Source organism: Apodemus sylvaticus, chromosome 17, assembly GCF_947179515.1.
Source record: "Apodemus sylvaticus chromosome 17, mApoSyl1.1, whole genome shotgun sequence".
Classification (NCBI taxonomy): domain Eukaryota; kingdom Metazoa; phylum Chordata; class Mammalia; order Rodentia; family Muridae; genus Apodemus; species Apodemus sylvaticus.
Window position 1 is genome coordinate 41,034,551 of NC_067488.1, and position 20,407 is coordinate 41,054,957.

The 20,407-nt window shown below is 44.7% G+C and overlaps 1 protein-coding gene across 1 annotated transcript in view; it reads right to left on the bottom strand.

Annotated features, from left to right (window-relative positions):
* Positions 1-20,407, bottom strand: part of Col22a1 (collagen type XXII alpha 1 chain) — a 214,831-nt gene that overhangs the window by 104,013 nt on the left and 90,411 nt on the right. The window contains exons 23-29 of the mRNA XM_052160898.1: positions 11,954-12,007; positions 11,293-11,346; positions 8,875-8,928; positions 7,180-7,233; positions 4,268-4,312; positions 3,676-3,738; positions 3,206-3,259 (exon numbers count right to left, since the gene is read on the bottom strand). Coding sequence (XP_052016858.1) covers positions 3,206-3,259; positions 3,676-3,738; positions 4,268-4,312; positions 7,180-7,233; positions 8,875-8,928; positions 11,293-11,346; positions 11,954-12,007 — 378 coding nt within the window. The remainder of the gene's footprint in view (positions 1-3,205; positions 3,260-3,675; positions 3,739-4,267; positions 4,313-7,179; positions 7,234-8,874; positions 8,929-11,292; positions 11,347-11,953; positions 12,008-20,407) is intronic.

Sequence of the window (20,407 nt, forward strand, 5' to 3'; positions counted from 1 at the left end):
AATTCCCCACCTTTATTTTAATGTCACATGTGCATTCGTGTCCTCATATATGTGACGCACAAATACACATTCTAAAAAAAATCTAGATGCTTCATGTGGGAGGAAGCATGTGGAAATTGCCTCCCAAGTCTGTCTTATTATTGTTTACATGATTTAGTCTGTGTTTCACCAATAGAGACAGTGAGACACAAAAACCTCAGTCCAGGTGTACAAACATAGACAGGCAGACAGACAGACACTTGGATTCCCACTCAGAATAGAGCTTTTCACTTGGACTGACATGGCAGAAGTTCCAGAAGAAGCACCATCAGAGTCATGGTGTGACTGACTGACTTTGTGTCCTTCGTGACAGGGCAGGTCCCATGCTGTAGCACTCTAGAGACCATCATGCCTACCCCATCTCCTTGCCATTAACAAAGCCAAGAGATAAAAACCCAGTGCTTCCTAGAAGGGGTGTGGACAAACAGAAAAATAGGTGTGAAATGAAGACACAGGAAGAGGTGTCTAAAGCAGAGGGCACAGGATGCCTTAGCAATGGTCTCCTTGCCTATCCCCAGAGTGGTGCACGAAGAAGGGTCACTGAAAAGCAAGTAGTGGAGACTCTCCAAGTTTGAGTAAGAGGCTTAACGTTAGAAAGTAGTGGGTTTGGAATAGGTTTGACATTGATAGGTCTGGATTCAAATCCCATTTCTCTGTGGGTTTCCAGCTCTCAGTTGCCCTTGACAAGCAGGAAGAAAAACCAGGCCCATGGCACGGGAGACAGTGATCATAATACATATGAGAAACCATCAGAAAACAAAATGAAGTAAAATGTATAAACTGCTATTTGAAAGGCTACTTTTGAAATAATGAAGTGTTGTTCTTATTAGACATTTGATCTGTGTGTAAATTAAGGAACTGAAATCTTCATAGTGCCCAGTGTCTTCATCAGCAGACAGAGATGTTTGTCTTGCTGTTTTGGTTTTTCCACTTCCGTTAGTGATCTGTTGTGTTGTTGTATGTGGGATGGTTCATTGTCTTCTCCCAGATAGATGCTTACCTGGTTGGTAATTGATTTCTGCTCATTTCCATAGACTTACATACTTGATTTTTTTCTGTGTAGGTACAAATATTCCTATTTTCAAATATATATTTTATTTTTATTTTTGTAGTCAGAATATATAAACACATGTTATCGTGTGAAGATGGTCTTTCTGAACACATACATTCATTCTCACCTCATATTAGCAGATGTCAAAATCTGCACTGATGCCATTGAAGGAGAAGCATGATCATATACATGTGCTCCTTTAAAAAAGAAACCTTATGCTTCTTCTTATGATTTGTAGTTACAAATCATACTCCCAAGTTTGAGTAAGAGGCTTAACTTCAGAAAGCAATGGGTTTGTATTAAGTTTGACATTGATAGGTCTGGATTCAAATTCTCAGTGTGTTTCCAGCTCTCAGTTGCTCCCAGCAAGCAGGAAGAATTAACCAACCCCAATTCCCAGGTGCTAGCTATGGGGCAAAAGCAATGGAGGGCAGAGCTGAGGCAGGGACTTGCCAAGCCCAGTCAGAGGAGGGCAGTGCTGCTTTGGTGTCTTGTTTTGGGTTTATTATTACCCAAAACTCTAGAGCAGCCTAACATGACCCAGAATCTTTAGAAGCCTGCCTATGATTCTGAGAAAAACAATTACAGCGTTGTGGTCTCCCTAATCCGCTGCATTCTGGAAAGGAGTATCGCTAATAGAAACTTCATTTGTGCAAGTTCAAGTCTGAATGAAAGTTCCTGGAAAGAAGCAGCAAGTACCCATTCTGGAACCTTCCACAGTGGACTAGTGGACTAGAAATAAAAGATTGTAGAGCCGGGTGTGGTGGTGCACGCCTGTAATCCCAGCACTTGGGAGGCAGAGGCAGGCGGATTTCTGAGTTTGAGGCCAGCCTGGTCTACAGAATGAGTTCCAGGGCAGCCAGGGCTACACAGAGAAACCCTGCCTCAAAAAAAAAAACAAAAAAACAAAAAAACAAAAAAACAAAAAACAAAAAACAAAAAAAAAACAAAAACAAAACAAAACAACAAAAAAAAAGATTGTAGAGGTTGGGATGTTGCAGGCACTATTCCTCTTCTACCTGGGTCTAACATCCTTGTGACTTTTAGGTAAACGATTGCAAAGTATTAATATATCAGTAGCTTCCACTACCCCCAAAGTTATTTGTGTTATCACAGAGCATCCATGGCCTATAGCAGAGGTTTCCCTCACTTTGCTGTAACCCACCCAAGACGGTGCTTCCATGTGATGCTTCCAAGTATGTATTCAAAATGCATCTTGATTTATTATGTCCTTTATTCTGTTTCTATTAAACATCTGTGAAATCACTACTACATGGGAAACACAGTATTTGAGGTGACCTAACTCTGTGTTCCTAGGTCGTAGTTGCTTATATTTCACTCCAGAATAAATCATCTCTTATTCCATTGAAACGAGAATTATTTCATAGACATTAAGAAATCAGCAGGCTGGGGGAGCTTCATGCAGGACCGTGTTGTTAACATGGCTGGAATCAAGGAATGGGAAAGGCAGAAGGTGTGCTGAGAATCAGAGTGTGGAAAATGCTATGTCAGACCAGACACCATTAAGGAAGAGGGAGCCTCTGAGCCTCTGGACTTCAGTGGCCCCTGGAGCCAAGGAATCAGTACTATGTGTGAACACTCTGATTCTACTGAGAAGAAGCTTGTCAGATATCAGCAGGCTTAGAGGTCAGTTAGGATGAATGCCCTTCCCTCATTAACATGTCACAAGGAACTAAATCTGCAGGGCTTTGACAACTGGTCAATGGAAAAGAAATGACATTCTAAGCTACTTCAAAGATGATAAGATTACTATCTAGCCAGAGCTGAGTGGGGAGCTTTCTGGAAGAAAACAAAGACATGTCAGTGTTGGCAGAGCCTTAAGACAGAGTCACAGCACGACTCTGTGTCAGGATTACTCAGAAATGTACTTTGGAGTAGCACTAACACATCCTGTAAAACTCTCCCTCCTTCCTCTCCTTTTCCTCCCTCTCCCTTTTCCTCTACCCCTCTCCCTCTCTCTCCTCTTCTCTCCCTCCCTCCCTTTCACCATCTCCTTCTCCCTCTTCCCTTTCCCGTTCTCCCTCCTTCCCTCCCCATCTCTCTGGAAAGCAGCTAGGAAATTTGGTGATAAGGTTGAGAGCAGGCAGCTCTTACCTTTTCTCCTGGGGCACCTTTCAGACCGGGAAGTCCCAGCTCTCCTTTTTCTCCCTAAGTGAAGGGTACATGAAAAGCATTAGGACCTCTGCCTGAGTATGGGCACTTCAGCCTTGGGTGACAGGAATGCCATCACCTGTGCTCCATCCTCCCCTCTACCCTTGCCTCCTCTGCAGGATGGCCAACCTAACTGCAAGGAGGCTCTAGAAGCAGCTGACTCCTAACGTTGGTGCCTCATAGCCCCTTCCCTCTGAAGATGCCAGCTCTTCTCAGATGTGTCTCTCAGCCTTTCATCCCTGATTAAGGACTCTAGACTCTGATCTCGCATTACTTGCCCCCCGACATTGGGAGTTACTCTATTCTCATAGTCAAAGTCATCATCTCATTCCAAGGAAAGAAGACTCCAAAAAACTGTTCTTTCCTTGGGCACAGGCACAGTGGCCCTGATGTCAAGAGGCAATCCCACTTACCTGGTCTCCTTTCTCTCCACATACTCCTGGGAAGCCTGGAGCACCCGGAAGGCCAACTTCTCCCTATAAGAACAAAACCGGTAGGTGCCGGTGGGAAGTGTTCCCTGTGAGAGTCCTAGGCCACGTGCTTTTTCATCCCCTCATAGACTTCAAGCTTAGTCATATGGGAAGTAGTACCCTATGCTCCTTCCTGTGTAGGTCATTTCTTCTTCCAGGATCCTTCATCCTGCCTCTCTGGGTATCTAGTTTCTCCATCCTTTTAGTACCCAGCTACAGTGGCAGGCCTTTAGCATCATTCATGACATCCCTATCCCCCTCTTTAGGATGGCATGACTCCTTCACTACACTGTTAAACTGTTCTTATGTCCACTTTCTTTTGGTTCCTCAATGGGCTCTAATGCTCAGCACAACTACAGATATCTTAGGATACGCTTAAAACTATTAAACAAATGAAGGCATGGAATGAATGTAATGAACTTTCAAAAGACATGATTCTTCGTGATACTTTATAATGCTTATCTAGGACATGATATACAATGATGATTCATTAATTAAAGAATTAAACAATAAATAAAAACATGAGCACACTAACCTTCTCACCAGGATGACCTGCAAGGCCCTGCTCCCCAACTTCACCCTGCAGACAGAGTAACAAAGTTCCACTATCTTCCATGTATACCTTCAAATATGCCTGTCACTCCACAGTTCAGCCCCACACATCCACAGTACCTGCCATGGCCCTTTGGTCTCTACAAATGAGACATTAGCTCCCATGACATGAAGCGTGAAGCAGAGGTATTCTTTATTTCTACAGAATGGACTTCTACACCCTCCCATACTGTCTTCTGCTTCTCCCCAAAAGAGTGGCGCACGCTGTATCTGCTCTTTGTGAACCTAAATATCTGCTATTTGAAGCATCAGTGAGACAGAAAACCAAACCTGGAACTTTTGGATGCACCCCAAACCATGTCTCAGGACTTATCAGGGAACCCAAAACATCACTCTGGGCTCAGCAATGAAGGAGACGCTACTGATACAGAATGTGTTCCTATGACTCAGGCTGCCTGGTTATTGTTCCTTCTTTTCATAAAACCAGGCAGTCCCCTGTGCTTAGAGGAAAGGAATAGCTTAATTTCTCCTTCTCCCTAGTGTTGCAATGGGGCAGCATCCTGGGAGATGATGCTATGTACCCAGGCTTCTAGGAGAAAGCATGCCCTAGAGAGGTTCACACCAGTTCTTGTCCCTTGTCAATTTTACTCTCATCTATGAAGTTTCTTCAGTGGTCTTAATGCTTCTCCTAAAAAAACATAATGTTAAGACAAAATCTTCAAAGAGTTACTACTGAGTAGGACCTTTGGGAGGTAGTTAGGCATGGGGGTAGATTTGTCCTGAATGGAATTAGTGCCCTTACTATAAAAGGCTTGGCAGAGCCCACTGGTCTCTCCTGTCGTGAAGGCTGCTCTCCTGTAAAGTGTCCATCTTATTCTCTACCTCTGGTGTCACCATAGCATCTAAAAAGTATGGATCTTCTACAAAGCAGAAAGCATCTTGGAGCCTCCAAATTGACCATCACATGTACCTAGAACTTTGCAGAACTTTATTGCTCCAGAACCGGAAGCAATAAATTTCTGTTGTTCCTAGATCATGGAGCCTGAAGAATTTTGTTGCAGCATACCCAAGAACAGATTTCTCCAACTTTGTGCCATCAAACTGCCATGGGAGACCGGATCAGAAGAACCCCAACCCAAGGCTGTCAGCTGCTATATCACCCTGCCCTTGCTATGGGAGGTTAATTTCTAACTGTATGTCTGAAACACAATCACTAATTCCTTCAGAGGAAATATATGCTTAATATCTGGCACACTATTTAGTAAAAGCTTTGGTACAGATATCCATAAGAAGTATGGTTTTCTTATGAGTCATACATGAATGAAAGACTGAGCCAGTGGGTACTGTGGATTTTTCCCAGAGTTGTGTCAAGTCAACTGGTTGTGAAGGCCAGTAGCAGTATTGAATATCAGACAGGAAGGCAAGGAAGAGATTGTGGAAACGGAGGAGGGAGATATAGGCAAGAGGAAGGAAGGAAAAGAAGGGAGGTAGTGGAGATGAAGAAACTAAATGTATATTTAATGCACACATCCATCTTAGCCTATAGCTCTAGTTCCACAAAATGGAGTTAGTAGACTCTGGAATTCTCTATGCATCCTAGAGTACCCATCAATACCCCCAGGTTTACAGCACATCTCATAAGAACTTGCCTAAACAGAGCTATGCAAGTTGTTCACCACTGAAGCTTTCCCCTGAAATCAGCTGACGTGGCCTCATCTGTGTGAACTTTTTCCTAGGTGCTGAGGAAGAATGAGCAACTGAGTGTGACTGGACTCTGAAGGCTATTGAAGAGCTTGATCACCGGCTATCAAATGAGGTGATGAGGTGACCTGATAGGCTTTCCACTGCCTCACTCCTTGTTAATACCAGCCAATTTGTACAGTTCAGTCCATTCTGTACTCTAATAGGACTGACTTATTAAGCCCTTCCACGATACAAGTCCTTATGTAGGAGCCTCACTGTTCCTTAACTGTGGACCAGAAGGGGGCACTATAGAGCTGACAGAGAGCCAGGTGCTGTTCTTAAAAACCCACACATGGTGGAGCAGATGCAAAGCAGATAGCAGGTGGAGGGACAGTTCTCCTGACAGTCAGTCTAGCTACGAAGTCCCCCAGAACTAAAAGTTGGCATTATTTGTAAATGCACACCAGGGTCTGGCCCTCCTCTCTTCTGTGTTGGTTATTCTGAGCCCTGGCTATACTGGGATCTTGAATCGATGGCTTGGGGGAAGCTGGATCCTTCTTACTGTCCCCATCAGGAAAGTCCACAGTGAGGAACTCATGAGCATGTATGGAGAGCCACTGACACACAGAACTGGACTGTATACATCCGTGGCAGTGTCCTGTCAATCACAGGATGAGTAGCCCTGCTTCTCCACCCAATTTTCATGCTGCTCCATTTGCTGGAAGCCCAGTAGGTGATGAATTTACAGATGGTCCCAGCAGGATTTTTCTGTCATTGCATTTAAAAAAGGACCAGACACCAGCAGTCATGGGAAGAAAAGTTAAGGGAAGGAGGATAAAAATATTGGGGGAGAGTAAGAGGAGGAGGACATGAGAAATAACTCTACCCCTTGCTCACTCCCTGGCAGAACAGACTAGTCAGTGGGTGTGGTATCTTTTTCTAGGTCTCCAGCTTTCCTTTTGGCTTCTCCTATGCGGCAGAACTCCCTAGCAGGACCACATCATCCCCAGAACTATTCCTTAGGAGGTGATCTTGGCTGTGATCTGATCAGACTCAGGGTATCATGATGGAGCCCCATGGATCTGCTAACCCTGCTAACTAGCCCTTTTCCAATGATCTTCATGCTTCCTTTGAGACCCCCTAGGCTATACATATATAGACACTCAACCCTATCTTGAGACACAGAGGCAACAGGAATGGGGAGAGCCTTACCCGAGGTCCTGGCATTCCAGGCACACCACGTTCACCAGGGTCCCCTGGTTCTCCCTGTGGGAAGAAAATGCAAAGTCAACAGGAAAGGGACGACACTTGGTTGAACACACCTACTGCTGGCTGTTGTAGGTCTGGAACAGGGCCACCTGCATATAGGTGGTTCTGAGTTCTCATCCGCCTAAATCCCATATTCTCCAGCTCTGATGCTTAAAGCATGTGACTGAATACAAATGTCATTTTCTTCACTTCAGGATCCCCTCGTACATCTGATATTCCCCTGCTCTGTTACTCAAAGCATATTACTGAATACGAATGGCATCTCTTTCCTTCTGAGAGATTTGTACTAGGGACAATGTGAGAATACTCTTTGATTTGAAAATACAAAGTACTTAATTATCCAGAGAAGGTAGTAAATAATATTTACACAAATGGCCTTAAATAGTGTAACCCTAGGGTTCTGAATCAGCATGCTACAGAAATACTGCATAATTCACAATAGTTAAATTGTGGAAGCAGTCTAGGTGCTTGCCAACAAATGAAATGGAAGCAAAAAAAGCATGAATATATGTATACATGTGTGCCAACTTTATTTGGCCATAAAAGAAGAATGAAATTATGCCATTTGTTGGAAAAAAGTAGATGCAACTTCAGATCATCATATTAAATGAAATAGGTCAGATTACAAAAGACAAAAATATGTTTTATTTCATTTGTGGCTCCTTGTTTCTCTATAAACACATGAAATCAAGAGTGTGTATATGGAATAGAAGTAGATGAAGGGTTGGAGGAAGGGATGAAAGAAACTAACAATAGGGGAGAGAGGAGGGCTGATCCCAGCCAAAGCCCACAATCTACCTGAACAAAAAGGCCATCACTCTGCCCAATAAGGATAAGCAAATAAAATGACTATAAATGGGTATATACCCATGCTTATTCTATATTTTGTTATGGAAAAAAATCCGAGTCTATTTTGAGTGAAAAGAACAATGGATTTCACCAAAATATTGAATGTTTTCTTCCATAGCTGCTTTTCAAGGGCACATATGATCAGATGTACAATTACCATTTAATAATCAACTTTAGTTGTTTAAACTGTCCATTGCCAGGGTCAAAGAGGTGTCTAGGTGGTTTAGAGCACTGTTGATCTCGCAGAGAACTTCAGTAGGTTCCCAGAAACTTTGTGGCAGTCCATAGTTCCAGTTCCCAGAGACCAGGGACTAACAACAGCCTCTTCTGACCTCCGAGGGACTCCACACACATGGTGCACAGGGACACGTGCAGGCAAAACTCTCATTCTCATAAAATAAAACTTAAAATTCTTTAAAAACATTTAAAGATTATCCATGGCCTATTTATTCACTTGAGGCATTTAAAACGAGAGTTTGGTTTTGTATTTCCTAGAATCTAACCTTAGACTCTCCATGTCATTACCCTTTTTAATGGTTCCCACTGGAAATTATTTAAAACTGAAGTCTCCCATGACTGATTTATCACTTCAGATTGACTGTAATACATTCAGAATCTTCCTGGGTGACTTTGGGAGAAGGCTACTCCATCTGACCTTGTAAATCCAACCATTTCAACTAAGCCTTGGTCCAAAGCCCCGGCGACTGACCAATTTTGGAACCCAGAAAGGACTCTCCTTTGCTCTTCAGTTTCTGATTCTCAAACTCATGGCGCCCTGTGAGTGCCCACCTTGGAGCCAGGCAGGCCTGGTGGTCCATTCAGCCCATCCTTTCCAGGTGTCCCCTGGTCCAAGAGAGGAAAGAAACAAAATGAAAACAAAGACATGTTTAGGGAAGACTTGAGGGAAATAAATGCCAATTAGGAGGTGACTCTACAGCTAGACTGTGGTACATGGCTTCACCCACTTTCCAACTGTTTCCCTTTTCAAGAAGCACTGGTCTCTGCCAGTCAAACTTTCCTTACATTTTGCCAGGATTACAGTGACCACCCACTGGTCTGTGCCCTGGCTCATTTATGATACATGCAGCAGATGAATGAAGAGGAGAGATGTAGCTCTGCTCCTCATCTTGGCCCCAGAGACAATACCATCCACACTGACCCTGAAGTCCTTTACTGAATCACTTGGCTTCACGTGTCTTCCTTCCAACCTAGATCTTCCATTCCTCTTGTCCTTCAAAGAAGCTAGTCTCTAGTCTCCACCATAGCTGTTATCCGAGCCTTGTATTTCTGAGGAGTTTCATAGTGTGCCTTCTAATTCAAGGTGTATTCTCCACCCCAACCTTGAGACTCTATCCAAGCTGCTAGGTACCAATGAAGAGACAATGAATCCCAGAATGGAGTGGCCTCTGAGGTTACAGAGATGTGGATGGGGACCTGAAGAGCCTTCTGGATGCAACTGCAAGTCCCTGCACTAAACCTAAAATGTATCGTCACCCCCATTTCATAGGACCTTAAGTCGTGTATCTTCAGCCCACACATTCTCTGATGAAAACAGATGGGAAACAGGCTCCCTCACAGACTCCCTCAGGGGCTATTTCTTGGCATCTCTTTGCACTATTAAGTCATTTTTTTTTTTGGTTTTTTGTTCTTTAATAAAAGGGTCTTACTATATAGCCCTAGCTGGCCAGGTATTCTTTATATAGTTCAGCCTAGCCTTGAACTCACAGCAATCCTCCTGCCTCAGACTATTACATGCTAGAATTACAAGTATTACTACATGTCTACTTTAAAATTTTTTATAGCTTTTTTAATGCTCCTGCTTGCTCTTCTAAGTGAAAATTTTCTTTATCTGATTTACTATGTCTCTGTGCCCCCCAGAGTTGGAACTTGTTCCTCCTACACCGAAGAAGTTTGGTGATCATCATGGTCACAGAAGGAGCCACTTCTTTCAGTGAAATCATGACAGTGACCAGGAAAGATCAACGTCCAAAACAAGAGCTGAACTACAGCTTCATCTCAATAAGACCATAATGCCATTTGAAACTGCTGTCCCCACAGCCCCTCCATGGTGGGGAGACAGTTGTCCATGGTCATTTGAACACTTTTATTTCTGTTCTATTTGAGTTGGAGTCTACATAGCCCAGGATAACTTAGAACTTACAGCAATTCTCCTGCCTCAGCCTCTCTAGCCCTGGGTGTACAAGTGTTTGCCATCCTTCCCACACTGATGAGCATACTTTCAAATAAACACACTGTATCAGAAGAGATTAGTGAGTTTAAGCTGTTGTGTGGCCCTGCCACCACATACTCATCGGTGGCAATGCAACTGATGACTGTGCCTAAGGAACGTCTCCTGGGAACTATGCAATAACCAGGTGCTTCTCCAGGTTCACATTCATCCACCCGAGCCTGGACTATAGCACTGGCTTCATGACTGATGTCCTTTGAGGAGCAGCAGAGCTTCAGATGTAGGTCTGCATCCACCTCTGGTCCTATGTCCTGAGTCCCTTATCTATGTCCACAGAGGAATCTGTGACCCAAATAGACTGGAGAGTTGCTGTGTGCTGCATCTTCTGCAGCATACAGAGCCTCCATCCATAACCTGGCCTTTACCTCTGGCAGTCCCCACAAGGAGCTTGCTGTAAAAAAAAAAAAAAAAAAAAAAAATCCCTGAGCAAAGCAGTCCCTGGGGTTTTGGAATTCCAGATCAGACCTGGTTTCAGGATGGCAGACTGTTCCCATTGGTGTGTCTAAAGAGGTTTTCACCAATGTGCCAAGGTAACATGTCTACCTTTAGTGGGATAGCTTTTGTATGACATTAAAGCTAGCAGATCCCTAGGGCTTAGAAGAAACTAGAAATTCCTTGAAATGCCAGGGTCTTCTCCATACATAAATGGGAAGCAAGGCCAGGAAATATAGGGATAGGTTAGTGATCCCTGACATTTTAGTGGGAAGGACTTTATAGATGTTTTTTGGAAACAAAAACAAGGTTGGTTAGGGCCAGTGGGAGACTGTCTCAGGAGACATCAGGAGAGAAGAGAGGACCGGCATGCACTGGTCTCACAATCTGCTGCAAAAGAAGGGGCTTCAGAAGGCATCACTAGCTCTGCTAAAGAAGCCTGGGGCCAGGGCAATGCCTGGCTACTCCTGACATGGAGCAAAGGATCCCAGTAAGGGACAAATAGTAAAAGAGCTGAAATAACTCACCACATTCCCAGCAGGCCCAGGTTTTCCTGGGAAGCCAAGCTCTCCAGGTAAACCCTGAAAGAAGAAGTATAAAAACTGTCAGTCTGTTTGAGATTAGAGTCTTGTCATGATGCTGTCCCTGGCACAGGATCAGGCCTCTGGCTCTAAGGAAAATACTTCAGGCTGTCTACCACCCCCACTGCCAGCCACTGTAAAACAGAATTGCCCCAGTTTCACAGTTTATGTGCTCTCGGTGTCAAGACCATTGATATGTCCTCTCAAGCCCGAATACTTCCTCTGCATACTTCTCGGTCTGCTATGCCCATGACCTGCTATGGGACAGTTTCCCAGCTGATCTTTAAAGGATGAAAGACAAGAACGCCAACGCTGGCCTTAGGATTGTTTTGTGAGAACAGACCACAAAAACTATGTATGCTTGAATAGCAGAGCAGCATGACACACTCCCATACCGTGACAGAAGAAGATACTAAATGCTATGTTGGCCTATAGGTCACTTATAAGTTCCAGACCCAAGAGTCTGAGAGTGCAGAAGCTTGGAGGCATCTGCATCCAGAGCCTTCCTGTCTGTGCCTTGATTCTGGATATAGGACAAAGTCATCCCCTGACCTTGAAAATGCTATGCAAGTTCCCCTTTGAGAGAAATTCAAGCCAGTTTTCTTACCGGGGGTCCTCCAGGTCCAGGTGGCCCTGGAACACCGGGTGGTCCAGGCGGGCCCTGTATAGAGAGAATGGATGGTTATAAAAGCACACAGAGAGGCTACCTGGTATGTCACAAACCAGTGTTTGAGAAAAGAGTAGATGGAGTGGCAGTGTGGGCAGACCTCAGCTCCATCTGCCTTGCCTAATTTCAAATGGGAAGGAAGAGAGATGATAAAGTCAAAAACAGTGAAGTAAGAGTTGCAGGTTACTAATAAACATCCTATTGGTGTGCTGGTTGGCTTTTGTCAATTTCGCACAGTATGGGAAGAACTGACTCTTTCAGACTGGTTGCCAGGGGCATTATCTTGACTGTTGATTGATGTGGGAGGTTCATCCCACTGTGAGCAATGCCACCCTTGGGCAGGTGGGTCTGGGCTATATATAAAAGATAGCTGAACAAGCAAGAGAAACGCAACCCAGGAAGCAGCTCTACGACCTCAGCTTCAGCTCCTGCCTTCAGAGGCTTCTCTGCTAAGTGGCTTCACTCAGTGACGACTATAACACAGAGGTCAAATGAACCCTTTCCTCCACAAGTTGTTTGGGGTTGGTATTCTCTCACAGAAACAGGAAACCAAACTAGAGTGAACCCGCTTTATGATCTATTGTGCTGAATGGTTAAATCATTTGAACATTTAAGGAGACCATGCACATACATACATGCATACACAGATGTATACAGCAGTCACCCATTCACAAGACACACTTCGTCACCACCGATCAAGGCTAAGAGCTGATGTCAGTGTCAGCATCACAGAGCAGACTATGGGTCTCGAGCTAAGTCTGTTGATTTCCTAGGTTCATCAAGATCTTCCCCCTGCATACTCCTACCCCATGGGGACCAATCTGGCCAGGAGTAGGGATGTGTATTTTATGCGTACAGTCTACAGGAATATATGCATCTAGCACTGTGTTAAACTCCAATTACTCATTTCGCATGCTAATACAGGGCAGGGAAAAATGATAAGTAAATCGATAGGAAGCCTGAGCCCATGTTTCTATGATCATGAGGGTGGGGAGGGAAGAAAGGCACAGAGAGGAACCTAGGTGCTGAGTAGGGGGGTGACCTATGGACCTGAAAGTCTGAGGTAAGGGGCTTGGAGGAGGCAACTGAATCTTGAAGAGGGCAGAAGGAGTGACCAACAGGCTAGGCACACAACAGCAGGCAGAAACCAACTGCATAAAGGCCAGTAGAATAGAAGGCACTGTGGATTATACAATAGCCAACAGCTCCATAAGAGGACAGAGCAGGCCTTGATGTGCCAGTGTGAAGAATTACAGATATACCTTAGGAATAACTAGAGGGCTGAAAGAGACATGAGTCAGCCACATGTCTTTAGACTTCCAGATGCCACCAAAGACAGAGACATATGCTGGACCATGGGCTGGTGGTCACTACGCGATAATGGGGCTCCTTCTGAGTATTTGCAGATTCCGGACAGTCCTGACAGGGGCCCTGCCATCTGAGAACATCCAGCCGTATGGCAGCTGAACACCCTGCAGGGGCACCTGTTCTTGGTTTTGATGGTGGTACATCCTTGCTTAACCAGCCTGGCATCTGGTCTTCCAGAAGTATTTACAACTTTCCCCACACACCCACACACAACTTCCAGGAGCAAGAGAAGGCACTAAAGCACGTACCTGCCCATGCCTCCCTCTGGGTGTGCCCTTCTCTGGGTGTGTCTCTCCCATTCCTACTACTCTTCTTCACATGTTCCTCTCTTGTGAAGAGATGGCACCCAGGTTGTAGGGTCCCCTCTGTGACCAAGATCAAGGTCAAGGTAACTTCTTATCTTACCCTCAGATCCTCAAGAATCAAACATTCTAGTTTCCTCTGCATCTCAAAGGGAATCTAACAGGAAGCCCTACTCAGAAAATACCTACATCACTCAAAAGGAACATTTCAAGGGATCATTTGCATTCAGAGAACAATAATAGAATATGGCCACTGGAGGGCGACAAAAAACAAAAAATGGCACACTGGTCCCAATAATGAGCTATTCTGTTTACTGCCTCTGGGTGGCATGTGTGAGTCAAACTTTCATATACAAAAGAAGAGCATTTTACAAAACAGAGCTTTGAGTAGTCGCTGGAATTCAGTTTCTCAATGCCTCATTTAGACCTGGGGTGTTTGCCCTAAGCCTGGGTAGCTGGGGAGGCTACGGTGAGCTAGGAAATGCCCTGGGTAAAGAACAACATGTCTTCCTTATTGGACAAGGGCTGGAGAAAGGTGCCACCTAGGGTGACTGCCTGCTTTGCCCAGCATCCTTAGCACCACACCCACCTGCTGCCTGTGATCAGTTCTGTTCACCTCTGCATACTGAGGGATCTGCAGAAATCACCAGACCCACTTTCCCCATGAAAGCACATGCCAAGCCACACACTGTCACTCAAGGAACCCTCGGGCCCCACGGCACCCACCAATGGAGCTTAGCAGAGGGATTTTTCTACACTGATACACAGATAGTACTCAGCTGGCCATGGGGACATTTTCTCTTTCTTCCCTCCTTACATACCTAGCCATACAGATGGCTCTGGAATGTTTAGTGCTCTCTAAAACACTTCTCTCAGATATTGGGCCTTCTGGCCAGCCCACGGCTATTCTGACCTCATTCACCCTCCCTCTCTCTTTCTGCAAACATTCTTACCCTGCTGCTGCTGGTGGTGATGGTGGTACCCTGGTACGCAGCACTCTAGAGTTGATGATCTTTAGTGAATAGCTAGTGAAAATGATACCTTTAGTGTTTGAGAATGAGGAAAACAGGCCTAGAGAGTTTAAGGACCTTGCTAGAGGTCATGCAGCTGTCTTCTCCAGGTGTGAAAGAGTTAAATGGGTCCTGAAGGGTGGAGCTGCTTCAGAGTCACCTGAATTGGAAGTTATACACACAGAGACCAGGGCTGCCTCTTTAAACTCCTGGGTAGCAGGTTAGGATCAGGTGCCTAAGGTCATGGACTGGTGTGACGCTCAGTGGCACAGATGTCTCTAGTACACCAACCCCATCTGCAGCCACCTCCACTCTAGCCCTATTCCTGTTGCTGTATGCATACTATAACAGACAGGGGCCACCGTGTGCAAAGGAGACACCGAAAGGAAGGTAGAAAACCTGGAAGACCTGCCAGGAACTGATCGAGTGAGGCAGGCAGCCCTTTCCACTCCAAGCTGCAAATGAGAAAAGGAAATGCAAGTCAAATCAACTGGGAGTCCAGGCTGGAAAGGAACTCACTGTGGTCCAATGCACCTCCTAACCCGGAACGCCAGTCTGGCCATCCTGCTAAAGATGCCAGTCACATGGCCTTCCTGTCGACACATTCTGCCCCTTAAGGAGAATCTAGACTGTCAAGATGTCTTTGATATCTGTCTCTGAGTGTGAACATTTAGCACCTGGTTCTGCTGTGCACACAGTAGGGAGTTAACAAAACTGTGGGATGGTAAGTAAGGGAGTAGCACGAGTGTCCTCAGGAATGCAGCCTACCCACTGCAACAGCCACTCTGAAGAAGAGTCAAAGGCAGCTGGAAACAGCTGATACAAAGTCTGGAGACCGCTACCAGGAGGTATCACATGGCCTCCAGCATCTGTTCCAATTCACACAGAGCATCTTGCAAGTCCAGTTTGGGGGGTGGGGTTAATGCAAAGCAGCACTCGGCCTGCCCTAGGGACCTGCTCTGCTGGCCTTTGTTGTCTTCTAATGGTACTGCTGCTTACGAAGGGCAGCAGATTCTCATCAACAGCGGTCTTGCCTCGGGTTATCCTTTCTATCGAGCCTCTTGCTGTCCTTCCTTTCTCTGTGGCTACATAAGTGAAATGTGGGGTTTCAGGGGACAAGGAAACCCTTTATTCCCCCTACTGCCCCTGCCTAAAGAAACCCCTTTAAGACTGGGATGCTCCACAATCCCTTCGTATAAAGATGTTAGGGTCTCAAGGAAGGAATGGAACTAACAGAAGATGGAGACTGAGAGGCAGGACACTTCAGTGTCTGCAGCTTCTCAAGATGTTTGGCGTCAAGCAACTCATTTTCTCTGCGCCAAGGGGTGAACTGGCTGGAATTCATGTGCAAAGTTAAGGCTTGAAGCTGAGGGATTGGTTCAGAGGTGTAGCACCTGCCTGACATGCGCGATTCCATACCACTGCAAAATGAAAAGACAAAAAAAGTCTGTGGCTTTGGGTACCCCAGATAATATTCCACATGGCCTCAGGCTACCTCAAAGGATTTCACCTTCAGAACCTTTATCGCAACAAATATGGCATAGGGGCTATATACAACATTATTTGCGCACGCGCATGTGAGCTTCATGCACATGCGTGCGTGCGTCTGTGTGTGTGTTTGTGTGTGTGTGTGTGTGAGAGAGAGAGAGAGAATGTGCATACTCCTATTTTTCTTTTAAACATTAATAAAAGCATCTAGCCAAATTCATCAGACTATTAACAAGTAACACATTAGCCAATAGATATAAATGTTGACAAAATGCCTGCCTGTTTGTATTACCATTAATGAAAACAAAGTAATTACTCTCCATATTAATTAATTAATCAGCCCACTAATTATTAACGAAGCAACATTTAATCCCTACACAGTGGCTAAACAGCTATCTGATGCAATTAGTAGTTACAATGATGATATGTAAGTAGCCAATTAATCTAATTATTATTAATAAAGAAATAGCAAATAATTATTTCTACCACAGTAATTGCAACTGTGGTACGCTTATGAAGTTGAATAGAATTTGAAGACACATGAAAATTGCCTGCATGAATTAACAGAGCAATCAAGTTAATTCAGTGTGCAGCTGGGACACTTGAGGGAAAGGTATTCAGGATTTGCATTCCCCCCCCACCCCAGGTGTAACTACGATCACCACCCAACTCTGAGAATTTCCACACACACAGTCCTAGGAGCCCATCCAGGTCTCACACCAGCTCTGTCCCCTGGTTGTGCCTTCTCCCACCCTGGGGTCTTGATTCCTCACCCAGTAGCAGGCTATACTGCCTTTGCACAAGCATATGAATGTGGCTGGACCCCACAAAGACTTCAGTTGTCTTTATGCTCCTTGGGAGAGCATTTGACAAGCAGGGGTGTGTGGGTTTGATTCCCAGGGCCTACTGCTTCCTGAAAAGCCTGAACCAAATTAGCAACCATGGCAAAGCTAGACTGTCTCACTCAGCAGTTCATGCTGCAACTGATCAGAAAGGTGCACGACACTAGGCGTGGGATGCCACAGACAGCATGCCACCGGCTTCCTAAATTCAAGAGCAAATCCCTGGGCAGTGCAACTGAACTTGGGTTAAACATACTGACAATGTTTATCATTACCATTTCCTAAGAGGACCTGTGGGGCTATCGATGGCTAAGACACAGAAAGCAGTATCACCAGAGGTGGTGCACAGTGATCTGAAGCGGTACTGATGCCCAGTCCTAACTCAGTGGGTAAGTTTTAGGCTCTTACCCAGATTTGCTGAATATTTTTCTGAATAGAAAACAGAATTTTATCATTAGTTGAAGATTTAAGATTAACATTTGAAAAGCTCTACACCTGTTCATCATTTAAGAATAAAAAGACAGACTCCAGTTTTGCGTGTAACAAAGACTAGCTCAAATATCTATAAACAAAATTAACATTCAGAAAACTGTACAAACTTGCACATTGAAAACTGTAATACGGGGCTGACAGACAACTCAGTGGTTGCTGCTCCCCCAAAGGAGCCGAGCTTGGAGCCCAGCACCCACCTTAGGCAGCCCACAATCATTTGTAACTCCAGCCCCAGGGAATATGATACCCTCTTCTGACCTATACTAGTATACACACACACACACACACACACACACACACAAATCATTTTTTAAAATATATGGCTGCAGCATTTAAAAAATGAAAATTAAAGACTCAGCCAGTGACGTGAATTTCTGAGTGAAGTAGTCGTCTGAATTGTGGGAGCCAGCATGATTGATTATACATTATTTTTTCTACTTAGAGTGCAAACTGTATCATTACACATAATTTATAATATATTTAACTTGTAGCTATAAACATTTAGTGCAGAGAAGGTGCTCACTAAACTGAACAACAACAACAAAAAAATTCCAGCAAGTAAAATAAAGTCCCAAAGAGGCTCTTGGAGGATAGCAGCTGCCCTGGGGCGGCTCAAGTCCTCATACTTCGTGACCTACTCAGCCCATAACCCTCAAGCCACCCAGCCCACCGAGCCCAGGAGCTTTCAGTTTTACAGGAGAAGCTACACTCTGCTGACAGGTTAACTAAGTTAGTTAACCAAGACTAGATGCGATAACGTGTGAGCACTACAGTGGTGTCTGACACTTGTAGGAGCTAAACCCACATGTCTGCCTGCCCTCCACCCTGGCATCCCCTTCAGGACTATGTGTCCTGCCACGGAATCAACTCCAACTTTGCTCATCTGTGCAGGAGCTCTCTTAGGGGCTCCCAAGAACAAATATCCAATTCACAATCCTGCACCAGTCTTCTCCATTCACCTTCATTTTTAAATGATAATTTGACATCAGGAGGCTCTGGGGACCTACAGAGGGACTGCCCCTCCCAGTCTAAACTAATTCCTAGACACAGCCAAGTAGGTTCCTGGAGACAAAGTTTTTCTGTGCAAAGTAACAAATCCCTAGTTCTGGCCTCCATCTATTGTCTTTCATCAGACTGGTAGAGTCTGGTCCTTTACAATATCCCCTGAACCAAAACTGCTCCAGGACCAGACCCCAGAAAAGAGAAGAGCATCTGGTCACCCAGAGTTTGCTGCAACAGTTCCAACAGGCCAGTGTTCAGCTGCTGCAGAGCCTTCCTTGTTCGCTGTGCCTTCAGTAAAAACCACAATAAAGGCTCTTACCACGCCCATCCCAGACCACCACAGGACTCCCCTACACAGCTTCAAACACAGCACTCTGTGCTATGAGAAATTTCATAACACAGAGGAACTGCCTTACCAGTGGCTTCCATTTCTCATCTGTTGGTCTTGCTTGTCTGGATACCAACAGAGCCAAGAGTAGCCAGAAAGCACTCTCTCTGCCCTAGTCTCCTCCTGTCCCACTAGCATGTGGGTCCTTGGGTGACAGATTGTGGCCACTCAGGCTTTACAGCTCCAGAGTGACGTTTGGTATACAGCGGGTACTTGGAAATACAGGCTGGATTACGAATCAATGAACCAGAGGGGGAAATGAACACGGGAGAAAATAGTGCCTAGCCCAGGAATGGTGGGAGACACATGTCAGGAAGACAGAGGAGGGGATGGAAGAGGAGCAGAGTAATGTGCCATTATGTAGGCCTGGCTGGCTCTGGGTCTGACATTAGAGACCACCCAGTGTACCACGTAGTACCTACCGTCAGCACCATAATGACCACTAACCCAACTTGGGATAAAAGTAAATTCTACGACACATCCAGGCACCAGATAGTATCTGCTGTGACTCTCACATGCCCTGGTTCTGAAGATAGCTCCTTGGTGATTTGGGATGCATTGTGCAAAGCTACCATGCAGAGGCTGGTGATGTGTGCCGGTATCACTTGGCTCCACACCTAGCATCCAGTGAAGCTCTGCCAGATGGAAATGGCCTTGATGTCAGATGTTAACACAGAAAGAAAGGAGTGGACTTCGCCAGGTAGAAACCAGAAGTACAATAGAAAAGCATTTACAGCTGATACTTGTGTAGAGCTGAATTAATACTGATTATTTTTAATCCTTGAGATAAGGTCTCACCGTATTGCTCAAGGTAAACTTGAACTCCTGGGCACAACAGATTTCCTTCTTCCAAAGCTGGTAGGACAGATGGACTGTCGGTAAATCCTGTATCTGACCCTGCATCATCTCCTTATCTCATGACATCTTACCTTACTGCTCTTTTGGAATCAGTGACTCACTCGGTAGCCCAGGATGGCTGACCTCACCATGTACCTCAGCTTTTACAAAGAAGAATGAATATGACTTAGGACCACCTTTTTAAGCTTTCTATGTGTGTGTTTGCTTTAGTAACATTTTATCCTATTAAAATAAAATATATTTTATACTTGTATAAAATATGTATTTATATACATATATAATTTTATATATTAGTGTATATTTGTTAGACAAAGCGATATGACTCATGCTCTTATTTTTGTTCAACTATATAATGTCTTTGGCCATATTTACCTTTCCTTCTCCTAACCTGCTCCCTCTAGTCCCTTTCTTCTTTCCAAATAGTTCTACTTCCTTTCATGTAGTTTGTGCCTGTGTGTGTGTGTGTGTGTGTGTGTGTCCTTGTGTGTGCATATCCATACACATGTGATCATGGTTTCAAATGAGAAAGATAGAAGCCTAGCTTGCTTTTTGTGTTGTTGTTTTTGTTTGAGGTTTTCATTTGCTTTTTCAGGATAATGGATGTAACTGGTTGTCATTCTTTCTAATCCTCTGATGGTGACCGC